Source organism: Triplophysa dalaica, chromosome 9 (genome assembly GCF_015846415.1).
Source record: "Triplophysa dalaica isolate WHDGS20190420 chromosome 9, ASM1584641v1, whole genome shotgun sequence".
In the NCBI taxonomy this organism is placed as follows: domain Eukaryota; kingdom Metazoa; phylum Chordata; class Actinopteri; order Cypriniformes; family Nemacheilidae; genus Triplophysa; species Triplophysa dalaica.
The window spans coordinates 6,694,873-6,711,393 of record NC_079550.1 but is presented as its reverse complement, the minus strand read 5'-3'; the positions used below and the strand labels follow the sequence as shown (position 1 = coordinate 6,711,393).

The following is a 16,521-nucleotide window of genomic DNA, read 5'->3' as shown; positions in this document are numbered from 1 at the left end:
TGGTTTTCTGAACGCTTGCTAGCCCCATATGTGATTTCTAGAGCGGTCAGGGTTGAAAGTTCACTTGGCAATGATGTTACATTTGTATTTATGCATTTGACAAACGCTTTTATCCAAAGCGACTTACATTGCATTGTATTATACATTAGGTTCTGACTAGGTGCAATCCCCTGGGATGGAACAAATGACCTTGGCATTTCTAGTGCCTTGCTTTAACCACTGAGCCACAGGAAAGCTTATGATGTTATGAGCCACAGATATTGCTCACCTGTCTTCTCATTTTCCTCTTTTCTTTTAGTTTTCTCCTTTTCAGTAATTTATTAGATATCACTTTCCTCACACTCACAAAGCTTTTCACATGGAGGGCGAAGGAATCTCCTCAAGCATCCATTCATAAATGTTGCAGGAGTAGTTTTACCCTGAAGATTAAAATTCAGGGTTATATTAATATCGATGTGTGTAGATTTTATAATTAATTTTATAATAATTATAGTATATTAGTATTAATAAAATAATCTGAAGGAAGAAGAGAAACATCTTTTAATCATGCTGTTATTTTTTTGTTAATTATTATTATTTTCTGCCATTCTCTGTTCTTACCCAACACATACGATTTAAAAGCAGCATGTAACCAACAGAGTTTGAACAACAACAACAGTGACAAACAAATTACATGGTTAGACTTGACAAGGGCCATATTACGTAACTCACAAGAGTCATTAGATGATAAATGCTTGTGTGAAAGCTCATCTTAGCTGCTTTTGGTACTTAGCAAATCCATAATTGAAGTATTTTAAATGTTTTTTTTTCACTGTACATGTTTACTTGAGATGCCTGAAATACCTTAAAAAAAATAAAGCATTGATTACTTGGTTTTATTGTTTTCACTATCAATTCTGTAATGATTCAGTTCTTCTACTTAGTAAAGTTCTTTTAGTGATTCTTTCATCATTTATTCATCCTCGTGTCATCCAAAACCCGTATTAGACTCTTACTTCTGTAGAACACAAAAGAAGATACTTTGAGAAATGTCTATGAGGTTTTGTGTTCATACAAAGGAAGTCATTGTTGTTTGGTTTCCACAATCAACACACTATAACCTCTTAATATTGTTTTTGTTATTATTTCTATGGTTTCTTTTGTTATGATATAGACATTATTCCTTCTTTTAAAGGGATGTTTCAGCCTAAAAAATTTTCACCATTTGTTGATCACCCTCAGATACCATGTATGCAATACTACTGTTTAGGTACTCAAGATTAATATGAGATTGGCAGAAACTGCACGTGTCACCCAATCTTTAACAGTTAGTGAAAACTACTTAGATTTTCAGTAATCTTTTCAATAGTTGTTATTTTCAGAAACATTTATTATCACTCTTGGAATAAATGTTTATGGCCAATTCACCGTAAAGAAACCTTTTGTGAAAATCTTTTGTGTTCTACAGAAGAAAGTCGTACATGTTTACAATGCATGAGTGTGAATCAATTAAAAAAAGTAAATTTTTGGGTAAACTATCCCTCTAATATTAATATGAAATAAAAAAGGCAATAGCAGTATACTACACTAGTTTTTCCAGCGGGATCAAAGAATGTGGTATCAACAACTTATACTTTAGTATCATGACAACAAACTGTTGCTTGGCCACATGATTCTGATGAGTAACAGCATTCTAAGGTACTACGTTCAGATTCAGTTGTAAACCTGCGATTTTTCTGTAGCGCAATACTGTAGCGTGAAAGAGGCCACAGAGGGAGGCCAAATATATCCTTTCAGGCAGAACATGGATGGAGCACGAACTACAGGTGCCAATCCGTTCTCTCAGGGGCAAAAGGTCAGACAGGTGAGGTGGTGGCTTCCTAGAATGTGTAACCGGAAGATGGAGGGGGGCACTGAATGACACTCCCTCACATCCACAATAGCAACAGTTATTTTAAGTGGTGAACAGATCCAGCATGACTATGAAAGCACATGGATAAGAGCTCTTCCTGTGACTGGGTAGTACCCCAGCCCTCAGCCACACGATGTGGGTGGAAATGACTTCACAGATTTGACAAGGATGCTCTTTAGAATGGTTCACGTCACATTTACGCACCGAAAACCAGGTTTCTGTATGTGTCTTTAGAGGAAATGACTTGGAATTTACAGGGGAAGTAAGAAAAACTAACTAGGTACAATATCTTAGGGTGCTTCCCAGAGAGTCTATGTGCCAGTTGGCCTAAATCAAAACAGCCAACCCACAGAAGGATGTTCAGATATCACTCCGGTACCTCGTATGTTGTGTGTATATGTTTTGTGTGCACACGTAATGTATCTACAGTACCTTACGTGATCACTCTAACAACCAAAACTCTGTACCATCTGGTCATCAAATGGATACATAAGATATTGTTCAAAGCTGTAAAGGGTTTACATTTATTTGCGTACACCCACGATAACGGTTTCTCTCTGTTCGCAGAAGCGCTTCAGGTGCGCGCATGATGTGACATTCTGTGAGTCATGCTGTGCCATCTGAACCTCCTAAAGAGCAACACTCTAAAGTGCTTTTAAGTGCAGAACAGACTTATAAAACATTTTTGGGATGTATCACTTGTAATATACTCAGATAGGTCGATTCGGACTGCAAATGACCACACAACCTTGGTCATTGTCAAAATTGTAGGCAACTCGGCCAGGGATTTTTTCGCAGATGGTTTGAGAAAAACACCAACATTCTGGATTCGGACAGCAAGAAAATCACCAATCTACCCCTGTAAATGATGAAAATTTCTTGTGCCCAGATGATAAAAAATTACCATCTGAATAGTTCTTTGGTCAGGTAAAGCCGAGCTGACACTACAGGACTGTGAGACTACTTGAATTGCTGGGCTCTTCCACAACACCACAAGGTTTCTTTTCATCCTTCATCTTCTTGTTGTAGCAGCACGCACACTACACAACACAACGCAGACAGAGTGCACTAACAACAAGATCTTGTTCGAGGAGTAGATGCGAAAACACTTCTCACATCGCGCTAACTTCTTGTTTGATGGTGGGCGGCAATCGAGTTGATGGCGTGTTTACAGCATCCACTGGAATGGAGTTCTTGTGAAACATTTAAGTGTTATTAAAGTTTTTGTTATATTTCATTATAGAGATTTGTTGATTTAGGATAGCATAAAATAGCTTTATTTCTGTTATAATAGCCATTTAACGCACTCTTGTTATGTTAAAGGAGTCATAAGATACGGCTAAAACGAATATTATCGTTTGTTTTAGATGGAATGCAATGTGTATACACGATTTAAGGTTCAAAAACGCAGAATTTTCCACATATCGTGCATGTTTGTACCTCCTCTTTGCCCTGCCTCTCTGAAACGTGCTGATTTTTTACAAAGCTGAGTGTGGTGTGAGGTGTGCTATGATTGGTACGTAGTGATTGGTCGAATACTGCAAGCGTGTGACTGAAATGTAATGCCTCTTAATTTAATTGTCTACAAAGAGCCAACCCATCTTCATTTGTTAGGTATTATTGCTTCTGGTTTGTACATTTTAATTCACAGAAATCCTACAAAGTAAGTAGTCTCTTAAAATGGTGTGTCCTATTTTGTCATATGCATTTTTCTCTCTTTTAAAATTGAAAACTCATGCATGGTCTGATGTTTCTGGACATTGTCTGGACTCTATCAACAGAGGTTTAGTCAAATATAAAAATATGATTCAATGTATTTGTTATGTATGCATTGTCTTAGAAATTATATTACAAGGTTTGACTCTGTCACATCTATAACACTGGAATTGCCCAGAACCCTAAATAATACTTTGATTAGCAAGAGCCACTAGTAATGTGTTTCAATTCAAATTATGATGTCATATAATATGCTAGTGTCTTAACTGGGGCTGTACTAGAATATTTGAATATTCGTTTGGTGGGTTGCCATTCGATTTTCAATTTTGAAATTCGAATATTCCCCCACGAAACCGTTCTCATTCGCGCTTTTATATAAATCGCCCATGAGTGAACGTCCTCAAGGTCATTCAGTTCTTCTGGAACAGACGTCAAAATGCCGAAGACCTCAGCTGTGTGGGAGCACTTTAAATTCAGTGAGGACAAAACAAAGGCAGTGTGCAAAATGTGCGATTTAAAACTGGCATATCACAACAGCACTACAAGTTTGAAAGTAGTAGCTACACCGTCACCTATACTATATTTTGGTTTGAATAAACAAGCTGCTTTTATCCGCCATGTTAATCAGTAATTTTGTCAACGTGTCGCGACTCACCTGTCCATATGGCAACAAGATGCGACACTGGTGCAATCTCTTGGTTCTGCAGCTACACACACGCCACCATAAGTGAAATCGATTGGATGAAAGTTTCTCGACATAATAGAAATGCAACCAGACACACAGAGATATTCCTGCCTTTTTTTGAGACAGAAGAATAGGTTCAGTTTCGAAGCTCAAAAAAAGAAAAAAATGGTATTCGGTACAGCCCTAATCTCTACAGATGATAAAACATAAACTGTGCCACAGCAACACTCGGAAAGTCCGAGTGGACAGTCCAAGGTTTCTGCGTCCCTTTCTGTTTTTCATTTGAATAAGAGTTGACGTTTCACACTAAGAAAACAAACTATTCAGAGAGTGATTTGGAAATAAATTACGCAATATGCTTCCCGTCAGTGATGTGATGTGCAAAAAAAAACAGGTTTTGACTTTAGCTGCAGGTATGAGGTCAAACCAAACGAAACGGTGAAAATCACACCAGGAGAAAGAACATCAAGCATGACAACATCTGCCTTTCAGTTAAAAAAAACAACCAACATAGAGACAGATCAGAAAGTCCCTTATGCAGATGCCAGAATGAAATGTAAATGGTACTTCCAAAAATAGCAGGAAAAAATATTTCCCAAAACAAGAACAATGGGAAGATAATCACTGGTCCTCCTCTTCGCTCATGTATGCCATTGCGATTTTAAGATTTAGCTTTCCAAATTTTGGGCTTTATATTTTAATGCAACATGCTAATTCGTTCATTGCTAAAGCTTTTTGGTTCTGAGTCAGCATTTAAGTTTCAGTGGTTAGACTATTAGTTTTGAGATGGCCAACTGGGGAGTTTCATACGCAGTTTGGCATCACACAGCTGCGAAGCTCCACGGTTCTGGATAAATTGAGAATCACAATTCTTTTGTTTCAAATAGAGATTGCGATTCTTTTACGATTCTGAATGATGACTTAAAGTAATACATAATTTACAAGAGGTTCTTCTGACCAAAAAATGTTTATTTAGGTATGTAATACCACAAATTCCTTAATGAAGTGTTTTTTACTTTAAATGTAAAAGTTTAACTTTCTAAAAAGTATTAATGCATTGAAGTAAATTGTATATGAAATATTTATCAGGAAAACAAATACATGGTGACACTTGCAATTAAAGGTATTTAGAAAGATTTATAAAATTGCCTGTTATCTGCAGATTGCTTGAAGGGGTCTTTAACAAAAGACACTGCTGATAAACATAACTATGCATTATTCTCCACTGTAAACAGTTTAAAAAAACCTAATAACCTGAAAACATGAAATGCTGGGCAACTTGATGAAAAGCTCTAATAGTGCAGCTTCTCTATTAGTGTTAATACAGTGATAAGTGCCACACACGCTGATACCGTAATGAACGATATAAGCGCTCACTCGGATTTGTGCGCGCTACAAACTACAATCATTAGTCTCATTTCAAACCTGTCCTGTCATCTCTGTTTTACTCCCAGTACAAATCGCATCGCTCTGATAAGCGAGGTTTGCTATGAATGGCCAGTTAACCAGTGACTAGTGATTGGTCGAATACTGCAAACGTGTGACGGAAATGTAACACCTCTTACCATATTCGGAACATCAGGTTCCGAAGCATTTGCACTGACAGGTGATAAAATGTCATCTGTACTTCCTTATATCAATTCGAGCCCAGATCTGATACGGAAAATGAAGATGATCAAGCCGATACATCAACTTTGCCAGCGTGACTTGAGAAGGATGTTAAGGATTGGTAAGGTTTTATTAAAAAAATATTATGTTAACTGGTTAAAAACTATAGCTAACTGTTTAACCTTTTATATACAATGTTATAAAGACTATAAACAAACAACCATATACATCATTCAAAGTTTGTGTTAGATAGAAACAAGCTCGCATTACAGCAGTAACATAATAAATACGATACAATGAGGTTTACAAGTACGCCCACCTTATTTGCGTTTACATTTGGGCAGTCTTAGTTAAGTCATGTTATGAAGTAACGTATATTTGCCGGGGAGTGGTTAGACGAGGCGTTTCAGGCAGGTCTGGGTGAGCATTTGCTTTTAGATAGAATGCATCTTTTGTACAGACACTTACATTTTTCCAATTTGACATGTCTAATACATGCATGGGCAACTTATAACACACTAAAGACACAAAAAAACACGTAATCGCACCATAAGACCCCTTTAAAGAGATCGTGATCTTTTAACGATTAACCGTGCTGCTCTAGCTGCAACTGATAAACATTTAGTCCGAAACACCTGTAAAATTCAGCAAACAGTGGAAATCAAAGCATTCTTCAGACAGGAACGGTTTAGAAGAACACTGCAAAAGTGTGAACAGTCCAATGAACATTTAGTGGCAGTGTAGCTACAACCCTCATGACAAACACACATATGGCGGAATTTGCTGGATTATCTGAAACCGTAACAATCAGGTGCAATTTGAACTGCCGTGTGTTTGTGTGGATACCGACGATCCTGATTTTCCGCACAAAGTGTCCATGAAAACAGAAAAACAAGTTTACTACACGCTGTGATGGATCACATATCTATTATCAAAGCAGCGATGCATAACATAACCTGTGAACAACAGCTGAAAAAGGACACAGATGTGCCCACAAGGGGACGGGATTATACTGTAAACCAAACAAATTATATCACATTCGAAGGAAAACAAAAGAGATTCTATTACAAAGCCAAAAAAGTCCCAAATACATGAAACCTGGCACTGACACCTAATGATCTAACCTTTTGTACATAAGGACAATATTTCAGGAGAGCTGAAGACTCATTTTAAGAAAAAAGGGTGTCAGACTGAACAAGATGAGGAAATTAAGCACAGCAGGAACTTCTAAAACAAACAATGTTTGCATAGTTATCAGCCCTGGGTCTATTAATAAATAACCAATGTTATCCTGCAGCACAGCTCTGTTTATAAACCTAAACAGCAAGCATGCATGTCATGATATTACAGTGATACTTCATCCAAAAATGAAGATTCTGTCATCATTTACACACCTTGGAGGTTTTCCAAATGTGTATACATTTCTTTGTTCTGATGAACAGAGAGAAAGATATTTGGAAGAATGCTTGTAAACAGATCTCAACACCGATTGACTACCATAGTAGGAAAAAACAATGGTGTCCCAGAACTGTTTGCTGTCCTACATTCTTCAAAATGTATTGTTTTGTGTTCAACAGAACAAAATACATAATAAAGTAAATTTTCCTACTATGGCAGTCAATGAGTGTTGAGATTTGTTTGGTTATAAGCATTCTTCCAAATATCTTTCTCTGTTTGGTTATACGCATTCTTCCAAATATCTTTCTCTGTTTGGTTATACGCATTCTTCTAAATATCTTTCTCTGTGTTTATCTGTTTGGTTATACGAAGTCTTCTAAATATCTTTCTCTGTGTTTGTCTTTTTGCTTATACACATTCTTCCAAATATCTTTCTCTGTGTTTATCTTTTTGCTTATACGCATTCTTCCAAATATCTTTCTCTGTGTTTATCTGTTTGGTTATACGCATTCTTCCAAATATCTTTCTCTCTGTTTATCTGTTTGGTTATACGCATTCTTCCAAATATCTTTCTCTGTGTTTATCTGTTTGGTTATACGCATTCTTCCAAATATCTTTCTCTGTGTTTATCTGTTTGGTTATACGCATTCTTCCAAATATCTTTCTCTGTGTTTATCTGTTTGGTTATACGAAGTCTTCTAAATATCTGTCTCTGTGTTTGTCTTTTTGCTTATACGCATTCTTCCAAATATCTTTCTCTGTGTTTATCTGTTTGGTTATACGCATTCTTCCAAATATCTTTCTCTGTGTTTATCTGTTTGGTTATACGAAGTCTTCTAAATATCTGTCTCTGTGTTTGTCTTTTTGCTTATACGCATTCTTCCAAATATCTTTCTCTGTGTTTATCTGTTTGGTTATACGCATTCTTCCAAATATCTTTCTCTGTGTTTATCTGTTTGGTTATACGCATTCTTCCAAATATCTTTCTCTGTGTTTGTCTGTTTGGTTATACGCATTCTTCCAAATATCTTTCTCTGTGTTTGTCTTTTTGCTTATACGCATTCTTCCAAATATCTTTCTCTGTGTTTGTCTGTTTGGTTATACGCATTCTTCCAAATATCTTTCTCTGTGTTTATCTGTTTGGTTATACGCATTCTTCCAAATATCTTTCTCTGTGTTTATCTGTTTGGTTATACGCATTCTTCCAAATATCTTTCTCTGTGTTTGTCTTTTTGCTTATACGCATTCTTCCAAATATCTTTCTCTGTGTTAATCTGTTTGGTTATACGCATTCTTCCAAATATCTTTCTCTGTGTTTATCTGTTTGGTTATAAGCATTCTTCCAAATATCTTTCTCCGTGTTCATCCAAACAAAGACATTTTCACACATTTGGAACAAGTTGAAGGTGTGTAAATGAATTTTTGGGTGAACTATCACTTTAAAGACAGCACAAATATCCAACTATTGAACTGAGAATGAAAAATGTCAAATAATCCTGCATCCTGTCACCAACAGCGTTATGTTTTATATTAATATAAACAAATTGTTTTGTTAGCAGTATGTATGTACTTAATTGTTCGAAAAAACTAAGTGGGGGAAACAATACAGTCTGTGAGTGAATTACTGAACATTTCTGGCATCTGGTGGCAAACTGTAATATAACCAGGAAAGGAGCAGGCAATTTAAAACATTGAAACAAGCATAACTTCAGAAAAGAGTTCACAGTCATTTATCATTTCCGACACTTGTGGCTGACTTTTAGAAACTAGGATATAACGAAGAGGTGGCCATGAGAACTGTTTAAAAGCAGAAAGTGCCATTGATCGTGTATAAAACTTAGAGAACTGTCTCTGGTTTACAAAATTCTAACATTTAAGGGCGTTTTAGTCCCGTTCACAAAATAACGCTTTAACCATCGTGCTGTCTAGTTAGACAGCTTCCTAAATGTTGAGACGCAGCCAGCGTTGAGTGTGGTAAGTGACTGCAGCAGCATTTAATCTGCAGCTCTATGATCAGATGACGTTGACGTGTGCATTTCAGGCCGCGCTCTGTTCTTTCCCTTTAAAACACGGATACACTTTACAAACGTTACACACCAGAAGTGGTCCAAGCAAGTCTAAATTGACGAAGCATATGTAGACGGTGATATAAATGAACCCACATTCTACTGCATTTAACGCAGGCAGTGTAGAAATGCACATTTAGTAAATACAAACAAAGTGCAAACGCGAATGAAACTCACCAACGGTCGTTTTCCCTTTTTATCTTCCGTTCCCTCGATCAGTCCTCTTCGGGTTGATGTGTAGGTGTCTATGAGGGTTTTAAAAGTACTAGGCCAGTGTGTGTGAGCTGGATCTCTGTGAGCTACGTGGCTGTTCCACACTTCAATATCACACCAGATTACAGCCTCGAGCCTCGTCCGGTCGCTTTTTCCCACGTCTGAAAACGTCCAGAGGCGGAGACGGATCGCGATCTTCCCGAGCAAACAACTTTTCCCCGAGAGTTTCAGTTTTTACGGCCACCTCCATCCATAGGCGAGCGCAGACTCTTGAAGCGTCTGGATAATCGCCATCATTTTTCGCTCAAGAATGTACACACACGTCACTGCGCATGCGTATCGCGAGCGCGTCAGCCCTCGTTACCGAAAGCAACTTTCATTCCCATTCTCTCTGTGTCTGTTGTTATGCAATATGTATTCAGACGTGTTGTTGACAGGGAAAAGTGCAATCGAAGCACAGATGGACTTACTAGTTTTATAGTTTGTTATATAACGTTTAACTGTCGCATTTTAACTACAATGTTTGTATGGGGAATTATACATTTCTAACTGTATTTTTTAGTTGAATATATTTGTAAGATGTACGACAATATCTCGAATGTAAGTGCCGTTTTCTCTTTCAGCCGACAGAGGGGGCCACAGAGTCGTGTACGCGCTCCTCTCCGATGCCTACCCAATAAAACAAAAGTCTTACATTTTTTTCAATATATATTTTTCTAGAATACCCGATTATATAAACCTCTTCTCTTATATCAATTAATAGTTTTGAGCGTGCTATTACAATATACATTTTGATAATGTAGTCGAGTCCGGGAATGTTGGATACGTGACCCTTTTATCCACCAGAGAGCGACATAGGGTCGTGTGCCTAATGGAAAAGGATTAAAAAATACTTACGTTTGACACCGAGCTTCATTAAGGAGTTTGTCTTCTAAAAATAGGTGTTTATCACATGTGATCACAAGAATGTTGCACGTCCAGAAGGGGGCGTTGCAACTTCAACTCTGCAAACTCTCTAGTAATTAGTTTAAATAAAAAACACTAAAATTGTATTTTTAAACAGCTATTTGTTCATTTATATTTCATAAAATTATCATTTAATAAAATAATACAATGTTCTTCCAATATGTTTCAGGTTTTTCACTTACCTTCTATTAAACTCCAGCAATGATTTATTGCTTTCTCCCTGATATTTACCTACAGAGTCCAAATCTGTAGAAATTGTTTATGTTTTAAGAGTTTCTCCCAAAACTGCCAAAACTCCTCCATCTTTTTCTCCAAACAACTTCTTTAAACTACAGTAAATGATTAATAAAAACACTAAAAAAGCAGGGCAAGGAGTAAGGATCCAAGTGCATTATTAAATCCATCAAATAGTAACAGATTGCCAAAATGAAGGCCAAGACAGACAAATATACAACAATTTGTTTGCAAATTCGGGCCTTTTTTATGATAGTTGTTTTAGTATGACCATGCGATCGTGGATGATTTACAGATGTGTTTTAGAATCTACACATTATAGATGATGTATTATTTTAATTTTATATTATTTAATGGGTAAAATAACTTTGGTCTGTATTGCTTGAATAGACATTATGTTGTCCCATCTGCTGCCTAATTATTGGTACCAACCTATATTGGTCAGCCAACTCAATACCCAACCCATACCTCATGCCTAACATTCAATAACATTAAAACCGTCTCAATTAAATGGTAATATAGCAATAAATAAGGCCTGTCAAGTGATTAATCGCAATTAATCACATCCAGAATAAAAGTTTGTTTTATATAATATATTTCTTTGTACTGTGCATATTAATTTTGTATTTATAAACACACACATGAATGCACAAAAATATTTTAGAAAATTATAAATATATATATTTTTTAGCATAATTTGATTTATTGGTAATTATAAATAAACAAATCTAAATCATTCTCTCTCTCTATACAGTATAGGCCTGTATACAGTAATACATATATACAAAACCTTACACAGACATATTCTGGATGCGATTGATTGTTTGAGAGCCCTATAATACATTTTTACCATTATCTATTGTCTGTGTACATTACTTCCTTAACATTACAAGTCAAAAACATTGTTTTTTTTCAGAATAATCAAACCTCTCCCCAATTCCTGTCACAATTACAACAAAGTTTAATATGCTGATATACACATACAGAACATCTATCACTTTCAGAGGAATAAAAACTGTAAAAATGAAATAATTGTTAAGTAACAGAGTAACAGTATAGAATGAATTTGTTTAAATTCATTCTGAAATCATGGACATTGGGAGGTTGAAACACAAAGTAAAGTGTGGACATTGTTGAGACTCATGCAAGATTACAAGATTTGTTTCATCAGATTCGTCTTAATGTACTTTACACATAACCTCATTTTCCTCTGAGAAACAATTGATGCATTTAAGTGAAGCAATTTTCAACACTCCCTCCATATGCTATTGGTTGGACAAACAGATAGGCTCGCCCCATGGAACTGATAGAGCAAAAGTTATATTTTTCGTTGACGTGACAAACTTTTTTTGTTTTGTGCCACTAGAAGTGCATAAATGACATGCCTCTAATGAAAACGTACAGCAATGTGTGATGTGTCTGTCCCCTTTAGGAGGATATCGTCTCCCTCTTAAGGTATTCGTGGAATTTACGTTTTTCCTCAAGTCCCGACAGGTCCTAAGCACAACACGCCAATCTTAACTCTCTTGCTGTCTGGCTCTTTCACATTGTGCTCTATAATACAACTTTGCCTTCTCGATGTATTCTCCCGCCAAAAGCTTATAAAATTTTCCCCCACGAAAAAGAAAAGCAGTGGATCCAGGCAACTGTTTCCCGAAGCCAGACAATGTGTGACGACCGCCGCCTCTCTCAGCCGTTGAATGTAATAACATGATTCCCCATAGCCGTTCTTTATAACCTCCATCTCAGCTTCCAAGAAGATGGTTCGCACTACGTGATATGGCATGAAGCACGTGAGAAATATAAGAAGCACGATGATGACAAGAGAGCAAGACTTCTTGTGATTAAACTGAGATCTCTGAGATCTCTTATTCTTCAGCTTTAGCAAATAAAAGGCTGCAAAAACATAACACACCGAGATGACCGCAAAGGGCATTACGAAGCCTAAAACCAAGACACCACGATTCAATATAATGATAGTCCCTAGAAGGGACGTGTCCAATTCCAAACATTTTGTTCGGCCGTGTTCACCCTCAGAAGTTCCTGCTCTCAGAAGCGGGATGGAGGTCACAGAAACGGTTAGCCAGACAACAATGCATATGATCCACGCTCTCCGAGAGCTTTGCCAGCGAATGTATTGGAACGGCTTAACGATAGCCACGAAGCGCACCACGCTTAAGACCATGAGAAAGTAAATGCTGCCGTACATGTTGATGTAAAATATGTAGGACATGATTCGGCAGGTGACGTCTCCGAAGGCCCAGTGGGACTCCATGAGATAGTAGGAGGCTCGGAGCGGCAGCGAGCACACCGTCATCAGGTCGGACATGAGGAGATTGACCATAAGGATGTTGACTGGAGAGGAAGCTACCGTTGTTCTCCATGTTCTGACGAAGAAGAATAGAGATATGAGGTTGCCGATCAGCCCAAGGGAAAAGATGAACAAGTATGTAGCTGGATAGATGGTATACTTGAACTCAGTGATGGAGCAGTTGTTTGTGGTGTTCGACAAGTTTGACTGCTCCATGTTGGGACTGCGAAGGTCTGTGAGCTGGAAATAAAACAAAGAGAATAATCCTTTTTATGAGAATTTAAATTTTGCATGAACTATCCCTTAAAGAATGTCTTCTTATAGCATTGACATCTGTCTTGGAATTAAGGGGTCTAGCCAAACCAAAAATGAATTTTCTTCAAACAATTTGTCATCATTCACTCATCATCAAGTTGCTCCAAACATGTATAAATAACTTTTCTCTGCAGAGCACAAAGAATAATGTTTGCAAGAATGTATAATTATTAACCAAACAGTTCTGGGGCATCATTGACTAAATATAGCAGGGAAAAAACTAATATGGTAGTCAATGGTGCCCCAGAACTTAATGGTAGTCAATGGTGCCCCAGAACTTAATGGTAGTCAATGGTGCCCAGAACATTCTTCATAATATCCTGTTAGAACAAATACATTAAGACTATGTTCACACTGCCACCAAAATCAGATTTTTTTTCAGATGTGACCCAGATCTGTTTATTGCATGACAGTGCGAACAGGACAAACCACATGGAATCCGATCTTTTTAAATATGTCTGAACAGTAATGTGGGAATTTATGCGGCATTTGTGGATCGACTTGCGTCAAAATTCTGTGCTGATTTAAAGCTTCACGCGCCATTCTGGTGACGGTGGTGCACCATCCGTCAGCTCGGTTGCCAAACATTAAGCATCAAATCATAAGCATAGGGTAGTGTGGCAGTGTGAACAAAGTCTCTTATATACATTTGGAAAACTTGAGGGTGATTAAGTGGTGACGGAATATTCTGCAGTGAATCATCCCCATAAGAATCTCATTCTCTAGATATAGCATTGAGATCTGTTTTGGAATTAAAGGGCCAAGTCAAACAAAAAATGTATAATATAGGGGAATGCTACTATGGTAATCAATGGTGCCCCAAATTGGTTTGAACAACTTAAAAATGTTAAAAATGATTCAATGATAACAGAAATTTCATTTTAGGTGAACTATCCCTTTGAGAATGTCATAGTTGTAGCATTCAGATCTGTCTTGGAATCAAAGGGCCTAGCCCTATAGCCAAACCATAATTCTGTCATCATAAACTTACCCTCAACTTGTTCCAAATCTGTATAAAGTTTTTTGGTCTGCACACAAATAACAATATTTGAAAGAATGTTTGTAACCAAATAGTTCTGGGTCACCATTGACTGAAAATTTACTCTATGGTAGTGAATGGTGCCCCAGAACTGTTTGGTTTCCTTGATTCTTCTAAATATGTTCTTATGTGTATAACAGAACAAATACATTTATAAAGATTTGGAACAACTTGGGGGGGGGGGGGGGTGATTAAATGATGACAGAAATAAAAAATTTGGGTGAACTGTTTGTTTAATTATTAATACTTTTGGCCATGTATTGTATTTACCAATCTATGATGTATCCAATCTGTTCTCTCTATCTTTCATTTGCTTGTAGTGTATATTGTAATGGGGACTATCAAATAACCCATCAACTTCCAAGAAATGTTGCATCCAATTAGATTGGAGCCACAGAGACCATAAATGCCCATAACCTCGGAAGTAGACTAATGTCGCTCACATAAAATCTATCCAGCCCATTAAAATGTAGCTGTAAAAACCAAGATTCTTTCATTTGTACATTTATTTAAACCAGTTGTTTAATCGTATTTATGTTAAAATGTGCACACAGCATACCACTCTTGAATAAAAAGAGATGTTAGATGAAACATGATATGATACAGTAAGAATTTTAAACAGCCAAGAGCCAAAACAGGCTCTGGGAGGTTTTAATAAAAAGTTGTAATTCAAGACACGCAACCAAAGTTACATCAACCAAGGTAGTCCAAAACATGTATGAATTTGAACTGATATTCAAAGAATAATAATAAATGAAATGGTTGTGTGACATGTAGTATACACTAAAAATTATAGTAAAGATTGCATTGCATTGCAGAGGTTTTTTGTAGATGAACTCTCAGCATGTTTTAACTTGTTAAAAAGTAAAATAAAATTATTCAGTTACATTGTTGTTGATCCGGTCTTTCTTGCTATTTCTACAATTTCAAAATACAGTATATCTGTAAGAAAAGAATGAAATCCTAATCTTGTATACATTCATGAGGCAAAGCATGAAGCATCAGAATACACTGGAATAAAATGTCTGGACTTGATGCATGACTAAAACTCTTTTGAACTCTTATGTACAAGACAGAAAATTATATAAATAATGTTATTATCATTAATAAATACACTTTGCTGAAGTATTTACATGCACCTTTTTACATTACGTTTTTTCCTGTAAAAGTACATGGTTTTGCTGTTTTCTTGTAAATTTGTAGTGTTTTTCTGCAAATGGACAGTTTTTGATCACATTTCAAAAATACTTGAAAAATCTATTAAAAGAACTGTAAAATTACCCAAATTACAGTTTTTTGACATTGCGTGTAAATCTGTAAAATTGCTTTTTACAGTGTAAACCATTTTCCAACACCATGCATGCCATAACTCTTCTGGAAATTATTTTCTGTAACTTTAAACGTACCTGTCAAGAGTTAACCAAACAGCACAAAATCCTCAGAGGGTACCCAGAAGTATAAACTGAGACGTATGAAAAGATAAAAGCTTTGAGATGAAGTTGTATAAAGTCGTGGCTTGCTCTCCATACTGTTGCAGCTCTGAAGGACTGATTCACTTTCTCCTGTCTCACTTCCAAAAGACACACCCATTCATCTTTAATACCCCACATGACTTGTCTCAACCTTTATATACATCCATGCAAATATATATAATACCTCATATAAAAGATTTATAGATATTGAAAAATATACTGTTACTTATGGAATAGCATAGTGTTTTAGATGCCGTAAACACTTGTAATCAACAGATGTCAACTGCTGTAAAAGTATGCACTAGAGTCTGATCCAAAATAAACCGAATTGGTGTCTGTAAACATGGTTGAGTGAATGACCAACATTGCAAAGTATGTGCATGAGATGTGCCTGTTGAGAATAAACTTACATGAATATACTATGTGAAGTGAAATATTTCAGGTTTAACAACAATTTATGCTTTTAACATTGAGATGATTTTAAATAAGTAAAACTTGCAGAAACTATGAAAACAAAACTGCATAAAAACTAATAAATCCGCCCAAAACAGTACAGCTTCAATTCAGTAATGCTATGTTTTTTTGTCATATGGGACAGTGTGAACGT

General features: G+C 36.5%; 2 protein-coding genes across 5 annotated transcripts in view; both read right to left on the bottom strand.

Moving 5' to 3' along the window:
- Nucleotides 1–9,922, bottom strand: part of fndc3a (fibronectin type III domain containing 3A) — a 75,698-nt gene extending 65,776 nt beyond the window's left edge. Inside the window, exon 1 of one of the 3 annotated variants that reach the window (XM_056756204.1) lies at nucleotides 9,542–9,922. Coding sequence is in view for 2 of the 3 variants with exons in the window: in XM_056756202.1 (XP_056612180.1) it covers nucleotides 4,263–4,366 (104 nt within the window). In the remaining variant the exon portion in view is untranslated. Of the gene's footprint in view, nucleotides 1–4,262; nucleotides 4,535–9,541 lie in introns of those variants that run through there. The other 2 variants (XM_056756202.1, XM_056756203.1) reach the window with 2 other exon arrangements.
- A 1,800-nt stretch (nucleotides 9,923–11,722) lies between these two features.
- On the bottom strand, nucleotides 11,723–15,984 carry cysltr2b (cysteinyl leukotriene receptor 2b). Of its 2 annotated transcripts, XM_056757365.1 has the most exons (3): nucleotides 15,849–15,984; nucleotides 13,249–13,328; nucleotides 11,723–13,164 (listed from the first exon to the last, which is right to left on the bottom strand). In XM_056757365.1, the coding sequence occupies exons 2-3, from the start codon at nucleotides 13,302–13,304 to the stop codon at nucleotides 12,258–12,260; spliced, it is 963 nt and encodes a 320-aa protein (XP_056613343.1). In that variant the 5' UTR covers nucleotides 13,305–13,328; nucleotides 15,849–15,984; the 3' UTR covers nucleotides 11,723–12,257. The 2 variants fall into 2 exon arrangements, with proteins under 2 accessions (XP_056613343.1, XP_056613342.1); XM_056757364.1 differs by having other exon boundaries at nucleotides 11,723–13,328.
- Nucleotides 15,985–16,521: the final 537 nt, after the last annotated feature.